Raw genomic sequence first — 21,362 nt, 5'->3', positions numbered from 1 at the left:
TGCCCGCCAGGGCCGCCGAGGGAGGCGCTGCTCAGAGCTGGCCGAACCCCCGCCCCGTCTCTGCCCCAGGTCTGGCCTCCAGCAGCCACGCACGCCCAGAACACAGAGCACATCCACCCCTCGTTAACTCACACCCAACTAATGCCCACACCAGCACCCGCCCGGGGCCCGGTGTACATCGGCCGGAGCACACAAGGCCCGGTTCTCATGCAGCTGACCAACAGCCCGGTAGAGGTCCCGAGGTGCAGTAAGGGCTTCAATGGACTACGGAGTCAGACAAAGCCAGGAAGGCTTCCCAGAGGCGGCACGAGAAGACAAGAGGGATCGCTCAGGCAGAGAAGGCAGCGTACGCAGAGCCAGAGCAGGGCCGCTCCTCCCGGCTGGGGAGCCACCGCAAAGGGCACCAGCCGGGGCGAGGGCCGAGTTCCCGGACAGGGTCTGGTGTGCCACAGCAGAGAGACAGGATGGCACACATGTCTCCCGCCGCAGAAAGACGAGGGGGGCCCGGGGAGACCAGAAGCTGGAGCCAATCCCGAGCGTGAGCCAGGATGGCCTGGGCTGGCCCAGTGGGGGTGGGGGCAGCACTGGGGCTAGAGGGCTGAGCACAGGGGTGGTCAGAAGCCGATGGAAGGAGGCAGAGGGAGGCATTCACTGCCGCACGGAGACCCACGCGGACAGAAGAGGGAGGCCAGGGCACCCCTGCGGCTGCGTGTTTGCAGAGCTCAGACTGCAGAGCCCATGCAGCTCAAGCTGCCTCTCCCAAGAGGGGCCAGGCTGTGCACCCCACCCAGAGCCCCACGAGCACCTGACATGGCTCCTGAGGCTGCTGCAGCCTCCCAGGCTGACCCCCACCTCCAGCCCCTCTGCTCTGCTAGGAGCACCGAGGGCCCTGGACCGGGGAAAATGAGTCAGCAGCGGGGAGAAGTCACAGCCTGCAGCATGCTGAGGGGCTGGGAAAGGCTGTCTACGCGGCCCTGATACAGCCTGAGCCCACTAGGTATGCCGGGCGCACCTAGAGGCCATCACAGCAGCACCAGGGGGGGCCTCCGCCGAGCTCACCCAAGCCCACCTTCTGTGGTCCTGCCCTCCCGAGCCAGACATGTTCAGACATCCCCCTCCACCAGAGCCCTGGGGTGGCCATGGTCTCCGCAAGGCCGGCTCCTCAGTCCCTACCCCAGTCAAGGCCCTCAGCTTCTTGGGGCCCCTGGAGATCCGACCACGGAGTGGGAGCTTGGTGAGGTGACTTCAGAGTGTAGCCTTGAGACCTCTGTCCACATGGCCATCCAAACCGAGAGGAAGGGCCTGGAAATGGCCCCGTGCTGCAGAGCCCAGGGGCCGGAGATCCCTGGGGAGTACCCGGGCACTGACGGGGCTGGGCCCACACCGGGTCCAGAAGGCTCCTCGTAAGAGGTGGAAGATTATCCGCGTGGCAGGCCTGGGTCCCTCATAACATGCCGAGTGGCACAGGCCGCTCACTCCCTTACCAGGAACCCCAGGGCTTTGAGAGCTGGGCAGGTTCTGGCAGCAGCTGGTCCTCAGGAGACAGCCCCAGGCAGCCCCCTACCCCAAAGACCCAGCAGGCCATTCTGCTGAGCCAAGCACCCCACAGACCTCATGGGCCCCGCAGAACCTTCACCTGGACAGACGCCCAGACCACCGGGACCCTCACCACCCCACTCCCTGGTTGCACCCCGAGCTGCGCCTTGGAGAGGGCCTGGAACACAGCCCGCTGCTGGGGGACCCAAGAGCAGAGCAAGAAGATCACGTACAGTGACGTCTGTGGGAAGCAGAACCTGCCCAGGGCACGCTCCCGCACAGGAGCCAGCTCAGGTCAGCTGACTCCGACAGCTGCAGGGCCTCTGGCCCACGGCCCAGCTTCTGGCCGGCCTGGAGGTGCGGGCTCAGCCAAGGGGCCTGGAGGCCCTCCCAAGGCTGCCGGCCAGATGCTGGTACCTCTCTCCCTCCACCAGGCCTTCCTTAAGCCATCTCCCACTCCTTGCTTCTGACCCATCCCAGACGGACATCCCCAAAGCCAGATCGGAGCCCCAGTCCCTCCAGAGCCTCAGCCTGGCACCCTACTCTCACCCCCTCACACTTTCCTGGGACTCCACACTCAGCACCCTCTTTCCTGGTCCAGTGTCTTGGGGCAGTGCCTTCTGGAGTGTGGACGGTGTGGCCCCTCCTGGGGCTTCCTGAGCACTGTGGCCTCTGGGCCTCAGATGGGGCTCAGCCTCCTCTCTAGGGAGTGACACACAGTTCCCGGTTCTCGCAGATACCCACTGTCACGGGACCCCTGCCTTGAACCCCCAGGCCCACCCCCCTGCTCTGGCTTGGAGGGCCCGAACTCAGGCTGCCTGACCAGTCCCTCTCCCTTGTGGCTCCCTGCTGGGTTTGGCAAACGCTGAGGGACCGGCAGGAGGGAGGAGGGCGGGAGGATCTCAGCTGCCACCTCCTCCTAAGCCCATAGCTCCTGAGGAGCAGCCCTCTCCTGGGGTCCGCAAGCCCTCACTCCCCTCACTCCTCCAGCCCGGGGCTGGGAGGGCTGCCCGATGGTGCTGGCCCCAGGGGTCCCCCAGGCCTGCCTGGTTCCCACAACACGGCCCACGGCTCCCTCACAGTTCACAGGAACACCTCTCGACCACCCGGGGGGCCCCGAGGGCAGGCCCCAGTCCCCCGTGCACTGACGAGTGGCCGTTTAGAGACAACCCCGTACCACAGGCTACACTCTCCGAGACCCAGAGCACTGACTCAAGCGGGGGACCTGCCGTCCACGTAGCAAGTCTCAAGGACGGGCCAGCTAACACCTTCCCACCACACCGGCTGGGCCAAGGAGCCCGGCAGGAGGCCCTCAGAGTTCTTGCAAGCCTGGCTCTTCCAGAAACTCTGACAGCAGGGGGGGTCTGCAGAGGGCACTCGACCTGGCAGGCAGGTGGCAGGGCTGCAGCCGGCACGCTGATCTCCGGCCCCTCTCCAGCCAGGCTTCCAGACCCCAACATGGGTGGGGCCCGGGCGGGGGCTGGGCACTTCCTCTGTCACCCCCAAGGCCACAGTGCATGGGATGACAGGCCAGGAGAGCCACCCCAGCAATGTGGCCAGCAGCCAGGTGACGGACCCCGCATCCAGGCAGGCCCATGTCCCTGAGGCCCTGAGGATGGGGCGGTCCCCAGGGTCTGTGCTCTGGGCAGAATCCTAAGCTGTCAGAGCCAGGACATGGCTGAGAGGCGCCTCGCCTTACCAGCTGGGGAAACAGGCCCAGAGCAGCAGAGGGGCACGGCTGAGCTCACAGGACAGTGGGTGGCTCAGACAGCCGTGTGGCCCCGCTTCCTCAGGCCTGGAGGGGGGAACCACAGCGCTGGCCCCGGGCCGGACCCGTGACACACTCACGTCTCTATGCCTCCCGCCCCCACACTCTTCACGCGGAGCCAGGGGGATCTGCTCCCACGGCACAGACGGGACTGACCGGGTGGCCCCGAGTGTGGGGGCAGCGCCCAGAGTAGCGGTGGGTGGGGGTCCCCAGCACCTGCCTCCTCCGTGGGGGCGGCGCGAATTAATTAGCCAATGCTCCGTGAAGCACTTTGAAGCCGTGGAGGGCCGGCAGCTCTGAGCAGCATCATTATAAATATTATGGTTTTATTTATAGACAGCGGAGTGGGCAGGAGGGAGCCCGGGGATTTATGTTTTGCCAGCTCAATCACCTTTTAGATGTAGTCATGTTTGACTTACGTTCTGCTGGCGCCGGGAAGCCTTAGGCAAGAGGTGTCTGCGAACACAGGGCCTCATTATCCCCCCAGGCCTGAGCGCTGTGGGACCCCGGGAAGACTGGAGAGGCACAGGCTGGGGGGGGGGGTCTACACCCAACGAGACCGGGGTCCCTGGCATCAGGGGAGATGCTGCTCCCCTCGGCCAGAGCGGGCCACCCCTGACCTGCTGCCGTGCCCGCTGTCACCCCTCCAGGCTGCCGGGCAGGCAGGAAGCCAGGAGATGGGAAGGGGGCGTCTCTGGGAGGCAGCGCCCCAGCCTGCTGCTTCCTCTGCTTTGGGCACTGCCAGCCGGCTGGGCCCTTCCTCTGTCCCTCGTGCAGCTCCCGGGGAAGGCAGGGCTGATGGTCACCAAAAGACCCTGGCCCAGCTCCCCTTCTTCAGACCCAGAGAAGGGATGCCCTGCAGACCGGACTCTCTAGCTCAGAGGACAGATCCCTCCTGCCCTCAGGGCACTCAATCCAGGACAAGGAGTCGGTACGTGAGAGTGACCACACACCCACTCACACACACACGCTCTCCACTCTCCCACCCCACACCACCAGGCACAGGGCGGCCACTGCTGCGTTCGTCCCAACGAGCCCGCGGGGAGCCGGCTGCCGCCCCCACTGTCACATGCGGAAGCAGAGGCTCAGAGAGGCAGTCACTTGCTCGATGTTGACAGGGCAGCGCCGGAACCCAGCTGGGCTCTTTCTCCACAGTAGAAATGTGTGGGGCGATCGTGCACGCACACGCACACACACGCGGTCAGGCGACGGAGCTCAGAAAGCAAAGCCAGGCAGGAAGGAAGCAGGGAGAGGCCTTCCTGGAGGAGAAAGAAGGAAGCAGAGAGGCGGGCAGCCGGGCGACCCTCAGCCTGGGTCAGCATCACCCCACGTGAGGGTCAGGTCCCCCCATCAGACAGGGGCACCAGCAGCCTCCCCCCAAGCCCTGCCACCCTGCGCTGCACCAGACAGGCCCGGGCTCAGCCTGGCGGACGGCTGGCATTTCCCACATGGGCCTCGGCCCCCACCTCCCCGGGGAATGCTGCAGAGCGAGTCCCAGGTAGTGCTTGTGTGCGCAGGCCCCTGCATTGCCCAACAGAGATGCTATCTGCCCACAGCATCCCTCATTAGCCGGCACCGAGGAGGGGTCCCCATCAGCTCTGAGCCAGAGCGAGCCCCACCCCCAAGCTCTCCCTGCAGTCAGCCGGTCCAGGTGCCAACCCCGAGCTGCTCCCTCCCGCACTGCACCGGGTGACGCCGTCTGGGTGCGAGCCTGCTTCCTCGCGTGTACCAGGGGTGTGACCACAAGCCTCCCTGAGGGGCCATGCAGCCCAGGCCAGCCCGCGGAAGCCAACACCTCACATCCTACATGCTCTAGGCCAAGACCGCTGGGCACGCCCAGCCCCCAGCCCCCGGGCTGCCATGCTGTCCTGTTGCTGCCAGGGGCCCCACCTCGGCTCCAAGACAACAGAAGGAAAGGAGCGGTTTCAGGACCGGTTCCGGGGGCCACGGGGGCTAGTTCCCAGCACCCTGCCACAGGCCTCCAGGCCTGGGAGACCCGTGGAGCTCCCTGCGGGGCCGGCACCAAAGTCCCACCGGGGCCGCTGGTCGCTCCGGCCAAGACAGGCTGTGCGCTGGGCCCCGCGCACCGGGAAACACGCCGCAGAGCCACACGCCAGGCAAGCACGGGTAAGAGGCCCGGCTTTATGCTGTCGTGTTTGAGGCACGAAAGAGCTGCACGTTCATGACTTATAAATCCCGGACAAGGCAAAGGGGGGGGTGGGTCCTGACGGGATCAGGTATTTATCTAACGGCCCATAAATCAGGTCTCGAGGGCTGTGTGCTGCCTCGGGAATGCGCCCAAAGCACCAGAGTTATCCATCTGACAAGAGAGCAAGGCCAGAGAAACACACAGGCTGGCGTGATTCTGGACCAAGCTGACGAGGACAGCCCGGGCCTCCGGCCCCCAAGTGCCCACCTCTGCAGCCCATCTGTCTGTCTGGGAATGTAGGGCAGCAATCCCACAGCACGGGCGAGGGAACCAGAGGGAGTGTGGCAATGGGGCGGGGTGCCCAGTGAGGCCCCACACACGGCAGGTGCTTCTAACAGCCGCTCCCGACAAGACCCTGTCACTGTGGGCACTGGGGCAGGGGCCGGACCAGGCCTCCCAGTCCTGGGCCTCTGTGGCTCCACTGGGACAGGACAGGACCATCACCCACTCTCTCCCAGGCCTGGCAGGGGAGGGGCTCAGGCAGCTAGAGTCTGATGATGCCTAAGCTCCAAGCGGCCAGGCCGAGGGGCCCTGAGGAAGAGATCGGCATTTACTGGACCGTCCAGGGACCCACGGGGGGGGTCACTGTCTGAGGCTGGGAACAGCATCCAGGCCCCGCAGTGTGCTGTATCTGCTGATGTTCTCGGGCTTTGCGCACACCATGCCTTCCGGCTGGGCTCATACTCTCCCTGATATCTTTCCATTCTTAAGGCATCAGGCTGGACATCTGCCCGCAGCTGGGTTCCCCAATTGACACTGACTGCACCTGGGGGCCCTGCCTGGTAATGTGACAATCACTTTCAGTGGACACATGCCCACAGCTCACTGCCGCATGCCCAACACCCAGCATGGCGCCTGGCACCAGGAGCGCTGAGCTTGGCAAGCGAGTGGTCTCAGGCACTAACCCAAGCTCGCTCTGTGCTAGGGTGTCCTCGAGGGAGCCTGAGCCTCCCCCAGCATGCTGGCACCCGGCCTTCTGCCCAGGCCCCACGCCTGGGCACACAGCCTGGGCACACACCAGTCCGCTGCCCACCATGCGCTCACCCTGCCTGAGTTCCCATCCCAGCAACAACACTGCACAGACCACCCTCAGCAAGCCCTCCCTGATTATGGGGGCATCCAGAGGAACCAGGACCAGGTGCACCCCTCCTCTGGCTGGGCACGTGCTTACTCTGCCCCGTGATGGCCTAAAGGAATGGGAACAGACACCGGGAGCCAGAGGCCTAAGTCCCACCTGGCATGTGATCTCAGACAAGCCCTGGACGCTCTGGGCTTCAGTTTCTCGGCCTGTACAAGGAGAAGTGGGTGGACCAAGCACTACAGGAAACAGGCCCCCTGATCAGGAAGACCTGGGGGCTCACACTCCGCATAGCCCGGGCCAGCCCCTGCAGCTCAGCGCCGGAGCCCCTGAGGCTCCCCTTGCCAGGAGTGGTGCCAACTGCAGGACGTCCCATGTCCTGCTTGCCCTTGTAGCCTCGAGCAAGAAATCCTGCAGGACTGTGTGGCCCAGCTGGGGTCTCAGTTTCTCCACAAGAATAACCAGGGCTAAAACAGGAAATGAGATGAGAACGGCAGGCACCGCAGGTGACAGTCCTTGGTGGACTGGAGGCACCAGCCCGGGGACCCCGTCAGGAGCAGTGGTGGACAGATGGGGACAGACACACAGCCCCTGATCCCAGACAGCACCTCCCCAGGCCCACGGGGCCCCAGGCACGAAACCCAGCGAGATGAGCAGGGGCAGACTGTAACCCAGCGAATCCACCCAGGATGCAGGAGTCACCAAGCCGACAGATGGGGAAACTGAGGCCCACAGACGGTGAGGGGCTGGGCGGAGATCACACGGCCAAGTTGGGGCCAAGGGCTCAGACCCAGGTCTGGCTGAATCACCTGACAAGTTCAACGACCTCAGGGGAGTGTCCCTCCACGGTGTCCCTAACAAACGCTGTCGGTAAAACGGGCACCCAATCCAAGCCCGAGTCCGGCTACTCTGAGGACCTGGGTGCTGCTCGGCACCTCCTCCAGGTGGGCAGGAGGAGGCAAGGCTCAGGGTGACCCCGGGGCCACCCGCATGGCCTTGGGAGCTCCCTGCTCCACTCCGCACCCTCTCCAGCGCTGCCCTGCCCTGGCCTCCTCGACCAGCCCCCCTCCAGACAGCCGGAACACGGCCCCTGGGCGCCTCCTGCCCGTCCCTCACCTCCAGCCTCTGCCCTCACTGTGCTTCCGCCCTCGCCCGGGGCCCCGGGGGCCACGCTCTGGGCCGCCACGACCTTGAGGCGGGGGCTGTGAGCAACGCCGGGCCGCCCTGTGATCCCAGGGCCTGGCAACAGCGGGCTCTGCAGGGAGCGGGCGCCGGGGCAGGCGGGACACGGGGGGCCGCCCCCCGGCCCCCACGCCCCCGCGCCCCGAGCCCCCCGCGGGCACCCACCTTCCCGCTTCATGCCCATGGCCAGGCACTTCTGGTAGCGACAGTACTGGCAGCGATTGCGCTGGCGTTTGTCGATCAGGCAGTCCTTGTTGTCCCGGCAGGTGTAGGTCAGGTCCTTGCGCACCGTGCGCTTGAAGAAGCCCTTGCAGCCCTCGCAGCTGTACACCCCGTAGTGCTTGCCTGCGGGGAGGGGGCCCGTGAGCGCGCCGCCCCGCCCTCCCCCGCCCCGCCCCTCCAGCCTCTGCCTCCCGCAGCCCTGCTCCCTGCCCGCGGGGTCCCGCGGCCCCCGGCGGCCTACCTGAGGAGCGGTCCCCGCAGATGGCACAGATGTGCTTGGTGAACGACGCCATGTTCCCTGAGGGGTGGGCCGGGACTTTGAGGACACCATTGAGGCCCAGCGGGGGCTTGATGTCCTCGCTGCTGCTGACGGGGTTCATGGGTGAGCTGAGCTGAGGAGGGAACACCGGGGGTGTCCAGGGGGCACGTGCCACCGGCGCCCCCGCACCGTCCCCATGGTGAGGAAGGTGCCGACGTTCCCCCACCGTCCAGAGCGGGAAACCGAGGCCCACAGAGGGGCCCTGCCCGCCACAGGCCACACAGCTCAGGAGGGGCAGGGCCCAGCTGCTGGAGGCTGCTCTGCCTCCCATGGCCGACCCCAGGCCTCAGGGGAGTCAGGGGAGGCCCCCCGAGGCCCTGCTCACACCCCCTGCCCCTCGCTGGGCTAAGTAAGAACGGCCGCCCATTACTGAGCATGCCCCGGACAGGACCGCGTGAACTGGCGCCCTCCCCGTGAGGCAGGCACTTTGGGGATCCCCAAGCCACAGACGGGGACGGAGGCCTGGTCACAGCAAGGAAAGAGAGTGGGGGCCACACCGCAGCCCGCCCCCCGCCGGGGCCTCAGGGGGCGGGGCGGGGCCCTCCGGTCACGTGGGCCCGGGCGCGCAGGGCAGAGCCAGCAGCCCCTCCGCACGCCGCGCCGCCCCGCCCCGCCCCGCCCCGCCCGCAGCCCCGGCCGCTGCCCGGGAGGAAGCGTGGGAAACTCACCAGTCACCCTGGCAACAGCTGCGCGCCGCAGTGACACAGCAGTTTTGGTTCTGCTGCGTCCAGCCCCGCGCTCCTGTCAGCGCCCGGGCCCAGAGGTGCTTCCCGCGGCAACCCGCAGGCTGCCCTGTCTGCACGGGCGCTGGAACCCCCGCCGCGCGGCCCCCCGCACCCCCACTTCTGCAAACCCCCGAGAGAGGCGGAAACCGGGTGGTGCGGACGTCCCCGGGGAAGGCCGGCAGGCGCCACGCTGCCCCCTGGTAGCCCCGGGCCCCTCCTGCCAGCGGGAACCTCGCCTCCTTCCTTCCCCACGGCCCCCACCCCCCGCCGGTTTTCTCACGGGGCAGGAAGAACTCGGTGCTCAAAGCACACGAAGCAGAAACCACCCAAAGCCTCCTTGCACGCTGGCCTCTGTGCGGCCCCGGCCCGTTCTCGGTCCCTCCTCCACCCAGGTGGGCCGTGTGGCTGTGAGGACACTTAACCCCCGTGAGACTGGGGTGGGGTGCGCCCGCTGCACTCCGTCCCCGAGGCACCAGGAGCACCCCCGGGGGAACACAGGGAAAGGAGAAGGGGCACGGTCGGCTAAGTGCTCCCGCGCCCGGGCTTGGCTCCGTGTGCGCGCCCCTCGGAGCGCAGGAAAGCCCCTCCCCGTTTCCCAGGTACAGATGCGGAGGCTCAGGAGGGTCAGGGGACTGGCGGAGCAGCATGTTAAGCTCGGGGCTCTGAGTAGCAGGTGGTGAGCTCCGAGGGGCTCCATGCATGCTGCAGAAGGGGAAATCGAGGCCCCAAGAGGCCAGCTTGCCCAGAGCCACTCGGTGACCCCATCCATCAGACACGGTTCCCTGGGTACCCAGCCAGGTGCTCAGAGACACAGTGCTGCAGAGCTTGTGGGCCGGGTGGGGACGGGGGAGGGGGGGTGGGGGGGACAGCAGGGCAGTGGCAGGGCCTCCGGATCACACCTCGTCCATTCACTGTGTGACTTCGGGGAAATAACTCAGTCACTCTGTGCTGGAGGTCCCCGGGGCCGTGTGCAGGACCGAGGGCTGCCATCAGGACAATGGGGCGGAGGCGCTGCGCCAGGGCTAGGCCTCCAGGAGGAGGCGCCCCCAGTTGGTCCCAGGCAGAGGGGCCACCGAGCCGCCCTGTGCACGTGGGGAAGCCGAAGGACTGTTGGAAAAGGGCACCAGAGGGGTGCAGCTGGGGGCGGGGGCGGGTCCCCACAGGCTCAACTGCGGGGAGCCACCCAAGACACGGGAGCAGGAGGCCTGTCCCCATACTGTGGGAGTCTGGCCACGACTGCACGTGGCTGGATCCACTTGGAAGCACCAGGGAGAGGAACCTGGGTATTTCCTCTTTCATGCTTGCCCACATCATGCTGGGCAGCTAGCGGGCCACCTGCCCTCCCGCCTCCCGTATGTGTGCAGGCCCTTGGGACTGCTGCCTGCTCTAGGTAAACTGAGGCAGGGCCACAGCAGTGAGGAGGGCTGGCCGGGGCCCCACAGGGGAAGGAGCCACAGGCAGGATGGACGGTCAGTGCTGCTCTCCCGGGCCCAGGCTTCCCATGAGCAGAGTAGTCACGCTGGGGAGCCCTAGGACACCCTGCACGTGCGGGGAGACAAAGGCTGGGCTGGGAACCCCACTCACTGCAGGCCTGGGGCCACCCACCAGGGCAAGGCTGCTAGGGTCAGGGGTCGCTCTTCCCCCTCCCCAGTTCTGAGCTGATGGGCCTTGGGCTGGGTCCAAGAACAGAGCATGGAGCGACTCCTGGGGCCTCGTTCTGCCTTGCACATACCCCTCCCCAGCGGGGTCTGCAGCCCCCCACCTGTGGGGGACTGCTCTCCTCCTGTACCCCACCCCACTCCACTCTGGGGAGACCCCCAGCACCAGCAGCCCCTCGCTGGAGCCTGATGGCCACGCGGTGGGGCCAGGGTGGGGGCCCGGTCCCGTTTCCCCTTTCATATCCTTGGCATTCATCTCAGTTCCCGCTGGAGCCTACGGCACTTACTAAAATAGCCACCTGCCTCTTCGATGCCCCGCCAGGGCCTCCTGCTGCCTCACGAGGCTCCTCTCTTCCACACCCACCACGCCCTTCCTCCTGAGCCCACAGCAGGCCCCCTCCATCACCCACGGCCAGAACTGGGGTTGAAGACTCAGGCTGGCCACACGCAAGAGCAGGTCCTCAGCCTCGCCAGCCTCACACTGCCATCGAGGCAGGGGCAAACCCTGTGACGTGCACTCGCTTCACCTGGATGCCCTGTCCCCGAGGCCTCATAGCCGCAGGACCCCCAAAAAAGAGTAGGCAGCGCCGGCCACCCCACTGGCCTGAGCGCATCCCGCACCAGGGAAGCTTTGCTGGGCTGGGGAGGCCTGGATGCTGTGCTACCCACGGCAGGCCAGGTGTGGCGAGCAGGCTCTGGGACGAGCTGGGGACGCCCCTGGGCCCAGTGCAGACGGAGCCCCCCGATCAGGAAAAGACATGGGGCCGTTTGCGCACTTGGCCCAGCCCAGACCCCCAGGCAACCACTTCTGGGCAGGGTCAAGTGGGGTGGACTCAGGTGTTGACAGCGCTCCCTGGCTGTGTGGGGGGTTCGAGCAGGCAGCGCTCGGCAGAGCACCAGGCCTTCCCCAACAACAGTAGAAGTCGGAGAACCTCGCTTGTTCCGGCAACGATGACTTCGCGGTTGTGGTTTGGGGGCAGGGGGTGGGGCATGCCCCCCTTTGAACTCCACCCACACTCCCGTGAATATGGGGAACCCCCGGTTTCCAAGACAAGCTGCTGAAGCTCAGAAGCTGCACTCACTCCAGGAAGGAGCTATGGGGGCGCAGGGGTGGTGGCAGCATTCAGGGGAGACTGAGGCCTACCCGGGAAGGGCAGCCAGAGGAGAGGCCGAGCACGGGGCAGAGGGGCGGAAGGGGGTGGGCTCAAACGGTGGCAAAACTCACTGTGGCCCAACTGACTGATGGACACATAGACGGGCGGCCGACCACAGGACAGTAATGACCATCTGGGACACACCGGGTTTGCTCCCCGCCAGGCCCAACTTTTGCCCTGACCTCCTCACCAGCTTCAAGGGGCCTGGAGCCCCTTTTCACACACAACCTGGGTTCAACCAGCACCCACTAAGTGCCAGGAACCAGGCTGTGTGCAGAAAATGACAGAAAACAGGACAGACGTGGTCCCGAAAACCCCTCACTCCCCAGTACCGCCCCGGCCCTGCCCCCAGATGGGTGACCGGTACCAAGGGGCAGGCGCCCCCGAGGTTTAAGGAGTGTCACTGCCACGCCCAGGCTCCTGCTATGCACGAGCCCTCAGGGTGTCAGGGACAGGTGGCAGGCCCAAGACCAGTAGGGAGCCTAGTGGGCCTGAGGGTCGGCAGGTGCCTGCCTCTGTCACGGTCCCCAGGAGGCAGGTGCGGGCTCAGTCTTCAGGTGCCCTCTCGCGCCCTGCATGGCACTGTGCTGCCAGCAAGAATGGGGGCGGGGTGGCTATGCTAAAAATAACCTGGCCAGGCCCAGGAAGGCCTACCCCATGCCAGCACCTCAGGCCCCCTGCCTCCTCTGGGGCCCAGATGACATGACGGGGACACAGGAGCTCTGCACTGATGCCCGAGGCCCCAGCCACCAAAGGCTGACAAGGTCACTCTGGAAAAGCCAGCAAGATCCTCCGCCAAGGCCAGCTCTAAGGGCCCAGCCAGACGGCCAGGGGGCTGGCTCCAGCTCAGTGGTACCCCAGTCCTCCTGCGCCAGGAGCAGAGGGGGCTGCCCCACAGGTGACGTGGCAGCAGGGGGCTTGGGAGCCCATGGGACATGGCTGACACAATTAGATGTGTGGCTCTGGGCAGGGACGCCTGCACTTCAAGTCAATCCCCAGCAGGCTATCCTGAGGCTCCACGGAGATGGTGCCCCAAAGGTCTCCATCCGGGGGGGCCTCATCCACCGGGGAAAGAATGGCTGAACCCAGACTTGGACTCGGACCAGTAGCGGAGCCCTGCCAATTTCAGGAAGGACAACCCCAGAGAGAGGAAAGGCCTGCTAGGATTCAGGCAGGTCTCCTGGCCACCCAGCAAGAAATCCACCGGGAACCACACAGAGCTGGGAGAGGGGAGACCCAGCTGGGCCCTGGGGCCCCTTCACAACGTAGGGATCTCTGGAAGAGCCCAGGACAACTCTGCAGGGGTGTGGACAAGAGGCGCCCAGGAGAAGGTGGACTGGGCCTCCAGGATCCCCACCGCAAGGACTGGACCAAGCCAGGCCCTGCCAGGCACCAGTTGCTTCCCGATTCAGAGACAACCCCGAAAGCCAGACTCTTCCAAACACAGGACTGTGGAAGAGACCACCCAGCCTGAGGAGGGTGCATCTGCACAGAGCCTGGACACATTCCCCCTGGGATCTGAAACCACCTGGCATGGGCTGAGCAGAGGCCAGGAGGGAAGGGCCAAGAAGGCGCAGGGGCTCCAGGGAGGTGGGTTTAAACCTGAGAAACACAGAGCCCCCCCCTTACACAGCCAGGCCACAGGAGCAGAGAGCCCCCAGACAGGAGGGGCCCCAGTGGGGTAGATGACCAGCTGCAGGGAACTTGGCTGATAACCTCTGAGAGTCCAGGGCTGGGGAGTCAACCAGAGTTGGCCTCAAACTCAGGCTTAAGCCGCCTCTCTGAGGCTCTGGTTCCCAGAGATAAAGGTTGGAAATGACGGCACCTGCCCCCCAGGGTCCACAGGAGGGGCCCCACCTCTGCACTTACCTGGGGGCTGCTGGTGCCAAAGCCCAGGGTCGGCGTGGTGGGCACTGACATGGAGTGGGGGCCCATGGGGGAGCTGATGACCGAGAAGGGTGGGCCCATGCCATTGATGGGGGAGCTCAGGGTGCTGATGGGCGAGTGCAGCTGTCCAGGAGAGCCGAGCGAGGAGCCGATGCCAGGCCCCAGAGAGGGGTGCAGCGAGGGGGCAGCCATGGCGCCACGCCCCGTGGGGGAGTTGAGGGACGAGGAGTTCACCTGGGTGGAGAAGTCTGCAAGACAAGAACCCAGAGGAGGGCAGTCAGGAACCCACACTGCCCGGCCTGCTCCCCCAGGGCACGGAGACCACAGCGAGGCCAGGCCCCGGCGCCCCCACGGTGATCCTAACGGCTCATGCCACAAAGTCCCACCAACATGAGGCCAGAGCGCAGGGAGCGCCCCCTCCCAGACGGCACCCCCGACACCCACCGGCCCAGCAGCGGGGCTCAGGCTGGGCCGGAGGAGGCAGGTGCAGGACCAGCAGGCTGACAGCAGGCTCTCCGATGCCCGTCCAGGCAGGGAGGCCAGACAGCCGCCTGTCCACCTGGAATGCCTGCTCACCACGAGCTGCCAGTCCCTCTGCCCGTGTGCTCAAGGGGCGGGGGTAAAGGTGTGGGAGTAACAGTAAAAACCACGCGGTTGATGTTTTCCGAGTGCCCACCATGTCCTCGGGGTAGACTCGGGCACGGAGCTGAGAGCTACGTGTCCAGTACTCTTCCTGCCCCGGGGAACCGAGGCCCTGTGTTCCTACAGCTGCCCGGGGCACAGCATGTCTGCCACCAGGAGGCTGACCCTCTCTCTGAGTTCTGTGGCCTCAACCCAACAGACTACCCTGCCCAAGACTGCTCAGGCGCCCCGGTGGCCACAGCCCTCCAACCTGTGAGACCCCAGAGAGATGCCCGCTTCCGAGTGGGCCTCGTGGACAGGGCCGGGGTGCGTGCCAGCCCATAGAGGCTGTGGGGAGAGGCCGGGACCTCCCACACACAGGCTTTCATCTCAGGGATTTCAAAGCGCCAACAAGAGCTAATGAGGCCTCCCCACCCCACCCTGAGGGCTCAGCAGGAAGAAGCCTCCCGAGGAGGAAGGCTCTCAGGTGGTGAATCCGCTGCCCTCGGCGGGTGGAACACACCAGCGGGAACTAGAGGGGCCCAGAGGCCGCAGAGCGCCACCCCCACTGGGTGGAATGCCCCGGGCAAGCCCGGGCCCCTCCTTGGGCCTCAGCCTTCCCATCTGCAAACTGCTCTCTCCCACAGGGGACTGGCCTCCGACCGCAGACACCCCAGATCAGGGGGCCCACCCCAGCTGCACCCCTCGAGGCCCCGGGACCACTTGCCTCCCTGAACCTTGGAACGGCTGTGTTCAGAAGGCCCCCGTGAGTCTCGGGGAACAGACGCCATCACGCGGGGGACACCACTCAAGCGGCCCAGTCAGGACTCAGCACACGTGACTCTGGCGAAAACCCTGATCCAGGGATTTAGGAACATGCCCCTGGAGATGCTGGGGGTGGCCAGCCCGGAGGGTGGGATGGTCCTGGCGAGAACACAGGAGGCTCTGCCACCCTGCCAGACGCCCTCCCCTGGGAGCTTTTAACCACTTCGCTCTCGCAGCCCCCGGCCCACTGGGCACTTCCTCCTTCTCCCCGCTCTGTGGGACCAGGGGCGCAGGAAGCCAGCCCAGAAGCCCACAGTCCAGCCAGGGGTGGCTGAGCCTGCCTGCTCCCTAACTCCACTGGCAAGCAGCCTCATCCGATTCATCTGAAACTAGCCATTCACAAAACTGGGGATCAACCATTTCACTGAACTTGGAAATGAACCCTAGAGGAATTCCAGCAACACTGGAGGGTAGCAGCGCCTGTTGGCAAGGGTAGGTACTGCAGATCCGCCCTGTTAGTCATGAAGTGCCCTGAACACCATGTGCCCAGAGGTCCGTAGCCCCTTAACTTCCCCAGGAAGCCTGGGGGGAGCAGCAGGGCTGACAAGAGAGGACAGGCAGGGGGAGGTGTCCGAGCACAGCAGACCCAGGCCCGGCTGCAGGTCCTTGGTCCACGGAGTTCCTATGGACCTGTCCATTCATCAGAGACAGACAGGGAGACTGAGGCACAGAGCGCCGGTGTGAGACTCGCCCAAAGGCATGAGCGCAGAAATCCGCAGCTGCCCTGCACCAGGCAAGCAGGGACCCATCGTGGCCTGACTCTCCGGCCCACAGCCAGCCCTGGACGAGGGCCTGGCGCTGGCTTCACCCCTGCCCAAGCCTGGGCTTTCAGATCTTCAGGAGCCAGCCACAGCCTGGACCAGGGCTGCCCCCTCCACGCAGTCAGAGAAGCGCCTCTCCGACTTCGGGGTGGAAGCGAAGGGGCAGCAAGATGGACTGTGCGAGAAAGCTTCAGCGGACCCTCTGCAGGAGAGCACAGAGACGGGCGGGGGGGTGGGGGGGGCTGGCGACAGTCAGGGGCATCCGGGGCTCCCAGGCTGGGGAGGGTGTCCCTGCACCCCCACGCACCTTTCTTCCCAGAAATGCGAAGGAGACCAGGAAGCCAGGGCCAAGCCAAGAAGGCGCTCCTAGACTCCAGCCCTGCCCAGGTAGTCCTGGGGGCCCAGGGGGCCCTGAATCAGAGCAGGGCACTGCAGGCTTCTCAGGGGCTGCTCGCCTCAAGGGGCAGGTGCAGTCGGCAGCCACAGCTGCTGGGAGGGGCCCCGGCTGCCGCCACGGCTCACATCTGCAGGGGCCGGTGCCCACTCCGCTCCACTCCACTCCACGGGGGCCCTGGGCCGCCGCTTGCTTGTGTGTTTGCTGCTCCCCCCAGGAAGGGGAGGGAGAGGCAGGAGAAAGCTTGGCCGGAAGGAAGGAAGGAGGGAGGGAGGGAGGAGGTCTGTTTGACTGCCAGCTGCCAGGCTGCACCCCAAAGCTCCCAGCCCCCCAAGGCACTGCCTGCACCCAGCCCAAGTGTGAGAACCAGGAGGAAGGGGCGACAACAGGGAAGGAGCACCCACCCCCAGCCTCTGCAGCGGCCCCACCCCCACCTGGCCGAGGAGCGCATGTTCAAGTGTCCAGCGACTGCTCCAAACTGGTGTGAGCCCCCTGGGGCTGCTGAATCCGGAGGGGGTGGCCACACATCCCCCCCCAGTGCGTGCCTCCTTGGGACCCCTGCTGTCCCCAGGCCCCCGCTCTGGGTGCTTCCTGTTTACACAGAACATCTACAGCAGACACTTTCCCGGAGCCTGGGTGACAATGGGCTGGGTGTGTTTTCTGGAGTCTTCTGGAGAGAGACACTCTGGCCAGGAAGGAACATTAGAAAGAAAAGGCAAAAAAAATGCCCAACATCCTCCGCCTGCAGAGGCCCTGCCCCCCCCTCCACATGCATGCTTGCTGCTGCCAAGCCATTTATCTGCCCCCACCCACTGATAAGCAGAGGCAGTGATCAGGCCTTATTCTTTTTAAAGTCATACCTTGGACTTGCTGGGGCCTTGCCACGGGCTGGTCACCACACACTTATCTGATCCTTGCTGGGTGGGGGGGGTGCTGGCCAGGCGGGGCTGCAGGACGGCAGGCTCCCCGCCCAAGGGGTGCAGAGGGGCTTGCGAGGGAGGGGGCAAAGCCCAAATGGGGAACCTCACACCCTCAGCAATCCAGCACCCCACGTCCCTTACATAGCGCATGCACACATGAACGCACACACACGCATGCACATGCATGCAAACACACGCACACACACATGTGCACACACACATGCGTGAACACGTACATGGATGCACATGCACACACCCCTTTGGGACTACGAGCCATCAGTGAGACCTGGGAAGGAGGCCGTGGCCCAGGAGCTCACAGGGACCTCGAAGAAGGGACAGGCCCCTGTCCAGAGGGGAGGCCCAGCAGCCCCAGCACGGGCAAAGAGACCTGGAAGAACTGCCAGATTCAGTCCAGGAAGAAGACTACATGGAAGAAGTGGTGGACAGATCTCTCTTTTGGCACAAAAAGCACTTCAGGCCACAAAACTGCCTCTAAAATGCCAATACCTGGAGGCCAGCATCAGCCACGGAGCAGAGATGGGATGCCCTGGGATCTCAGCCCAGCACCTCCCTGAGCCCCAGAGCCTGAGGGTGAAGAGCTACATTTGGTGAAGTTTAAAGTAAAGAACGCACTCCTAATGCAGGGGCTGCTTCTTGGGGTGGTAAGCTCCCTGTCGCCACTGCATACAAGCAGAAACTACATCCACCACTCAGGAATGGCTGAGCAGGTGGCCCCTGAGGTCCCTTTGAGAGAGGGACTCTCTCCACCGCTCTCCAAAATTCCTGAGCTACATGGGCTCCCTCTGGAATGGGGTTTTGGAGGGACCCCATAGCAGGAAGCTGGGAAACCCCCACCAACTCCTTTCCGGTCCCCACATGGCAGACAGGGGCAGGTGGCAGGAAATGCCAGCCCAACTGCGGTGGGGTGGGGGTGCACCCCCAGACTCCACCCCCTCCTGGGCAGCTCAGGGCTCCTCCAAGGCCCTACTTTGCAGGACCAACTGGGGCAGGGTCCAAGCAGGCCACAGGCTGGGGCCACACGTCCAGTGGGAAAGAAGAGGACACTGGGCCAGCCAAGCAGGAGGCTCAGAGGTGGGGAGGGACGGGAGGTCCAACTGAAGGAGCGTGGGGAGGGGTCCCATGGGCTGGCGTAGGCTAGAAGCTTCAAGGGGGGCCAGGAGGACTGCACAGGGGTAGGAGAGGAGGTGCCCAGGAGGAAGAGGGGCACAAAGGGTAAGGAAGAACCCCGTAAGAACAAGACTAGGTTCTGAGCACAAGCTCCCCCCACCCCTGCAATTCTGTGCCCCTGCCTGGGGACCCCCCCCGGAACCGAAACCCCATGTCAAGGAGCTGGCAGGCCTCAGGAGCTTCCTGGGACACCCACTTTCAGCCCCCACCTTCCGGAAGGACTGCTTCCCCTGCCGCCGCCGCTGGGGGAGAAGTGGCCGCCTGGCAGGGACTGTGGTGGGGACCACGGCGCGTCTGGGTCTGGGGGAAGCTGAGGGTGGCTGGAACAGAAGGAGGGGGAGACAGGAAGCTTCCACTGGCCCCACAGGGTGAGAGGCCTTCAGGAGCTGGGGCTGGGCAGGCACAGGGGGAGGTGCCAGCCCTGTAAGAGCAGACTCCTGCCTGCCCCCGGGGCCAATGGGCCCAGAACCGCCTGGCCTGTCTCCCCTTCTGTAAACTGAATGCACCAAGGCAAGAGGCTACCGTGGTGGCCCCTGGGCCCTGTACCTGCTCTCCACCCTGCAAAGGGTGGGCTGAGACCCAGGGGCCTGCCACCTCCAACCCCAGGGAGCCCAGCCCCCCATGGCCGCCCTGCCCAGTGTCAGCTGATGGCTCAGGTGACTGGGGCTGAAATTTCAGCTCCTCTGGGGTCACCCTGCCCTCTCCCAAACCAATGGTCCCAGCCCCAAATCTCAGCCCCGGCTGAGGAGGACACAGGTCAGCTGGGCCTTCCCAGGGGGTCAAGAGAAGCCCTGGCCTGTTCCTGCCCTGCCCCAAGCACCGGGGGCCTCGAAGCAGGGTGGGTGGGGAGCGCACCAGGCAGGCAGCCTTAGGAACCCACCTCTGCCAGGCTCAACAAGCCCACGGGCCCCCAGGGGCCAGAACTCGGGACCTGCACAGCTCTACACGGAGTCCACAGTGGCCCAAATCCATCCAGACCCCAGAGGAGAGGGAGAGAGAAGGGGCCCAGGGAGCCAAGACATGCATTCCTCCACCTGCCCCCACCTGTGCACAGGAAGCGGCTCCAGGGGCTTTTGGCCCTGGGCACCCAACAGGGACTTCACCCCCCACAGGTCCCATGGAGACCACCAGCTAGCCTCCCCAAAGTACTGATTCCTGGCACTGCCCCACCTGGCCCTCTGCAACAGACAGGGATACCCAGGGGCCCGGGAGCAAAGGGGTGAGGAGGGGGCAGGCAGGGTGGGCACTAAAGGCCAAGGGACAGGCAGGACACTCTGCTAGGCAAGGGACAGACACCAAGACCCTCCCCCAAGGCCCTGTGGGGGCCCTGAATGACCAGAGACTGTGGATCTAGCAGGCAGGGGCTCCACCCAAAACTCAGGAAGGGTCTTGGGCTTCCCTGGGAGCCTCAGGCGTCCATGCCTTGGAGTGACCCCAGGTGGGCTGGGCCAGCTCAGGCCCCTGGACTCTGGTCTGTCCACTGCCTCTGTGAGCTCAGGGCCCTTGGGAACCAGCTGCGCAGGAGACGTCAAGGACTTGGAAATGCCAAACCCACCTCTGTGGTCACTAACCCCCAACCCAGATCAGGGAAACCAGGGGCTCGGCTCCTGTTCCCCCCCGCAGAAGCAGCCATGCAGCCGGGCTCTTGCTCCTGGAACTCATGGCTCAGCCCTCTGCCTGACCTTGTCCCGCTCCCCCTGGAGCCACCCTGGCCCCCCAATACGTGATCAGGGGCTGGCTCAGAGTGGGAGCATGGGAAACAAGGGGAAGTGAGGAGCTACAGGTTGAAGGCAAGGGGGCCTGGGCCCTGACACAGGAGGGCACACAGCATGAAACACAACTGGTCAGGCGCCTGGACCCACCCCTACCCGCCCCCTCTGGGGAAACGGATACAAAGGCAGGGACAGGACTGGCAACCCAGATCTATCGGGCCCCAGTCAGGCCCCTCCCCTAGAGTCCCCCATGGCCTCCCAGGGTGTGAGGACAGGAATAGTAACACAAGTAACCTCTGGGTCCCAGCCAGGATACAGCAACCTAAAGCTCTCAGTCCTGACCAACTTCAAACTCCCCAGGGCAGAGGAAACACCGCTTGCAATGCCCCTCATGGGCACAGGCCCCATCAAGGCCCAAAGGATCTAATAGGGGGAACCACTCTCCATAATAAAGCTCAGGGTAGGACTTTTGTGCTGTTATCCAGCAAGCACTCGATGACAAATATATCTATATCATCACTAGCAGCATCATCATCACCAACATCATCATCACCAACATCACCATCACCATCGCCACCATCATCACATCATCATCATCACCAACATCATCATCATCATCACCATCATCACCACCACCATCATCACCAACATCATCATCATCACCGCCACCACCATCATCATCATCACCAACATCACCATCACCATAGCCACCAGCACCATCGCCATCATCACCATCGCCATCATCACCATCATCGTCACCACCATCATCATCACCATCATCGTCACCACCATCATCACCACCATCATCGCCAACATCATCACTAACATCATCACCAACATCATCACCATCACCACCATCACCATCACCACTGTCATGATCACCACCATCATCACCATGATCACCATCACCATCACCACCATCATCATCATCACCACCACCACCACCATCATCATCACCACCATCACCATCATCACCATCATCATCACCAACATCACCATCATCACCAACATCATCATCATCGCCACCACCATCATCACCAACATCACCATCACCAACATCACCATCACCATCGCCACCATCACCATCGCCATCATCACATCATCATCACCACCATCATCATCATCATCACCATCATCGTCCCCACCATCATCACCAACATCATCATCATCACCAACATCATCATCACCAATATCACCATCACC

At 64.6% G+C, this 21,362-nt stretch overlaps 1 protein-coding gene across 4 annotated transcripts in view; it reads right to left on the bottom strand.

The window, feature by feature from the left end:
- RXRA (retinoid X receptor alpha) overlaps positions 1–21,362 on the bottom strand; it is a 97,736-nt gene that overhangs the window by 13,776 nt on the left and 62,598 nt on the right. For 3 of the 4 annotated variants that reach the window (XM_081803913.1, XM_081803912.1, XM_081803910.1), the window contains 3 exons: positions 13,721–13,986; positions 8,237–8,387; positions 7,939–8,118 (listed from right to left, as the gene is read on the bottom strand). In XM_081803913.1, the coding sequence (XP_081660039.1) occupies positions 7,939–8,118; positions 8,237–8,387; positions 13,721–13,986 (597 nt within the window). Of the gene's footprint in view, positions 1–7,938; positions 8,119–8,236; positions 8,388–13,720; positions 13,987–16,252; positions 16,271–21,362 lie in introns of those variants that run through there. The other variant, XM_081803911.1, reaches the window with a different exon arrangement.

The sequence above is a fragment of the Leptonychotes weddellii genome, chromosome 14, assembly GCF_054177405.1.
Source record: "Leptonychotes weddellii isolate Sample4059 chromosome 14, ASM5417740v2, whole genome shotgun sequence".
NCBI lineage: Eukaryota > Metazoa > Chordata > Mammalia > Carnivora > Phocidae > Leptonychotes > Leptonychotes weddellii.
This window is presented reverse-complemented; position numbering and strand designations above follow the sequence as displayed.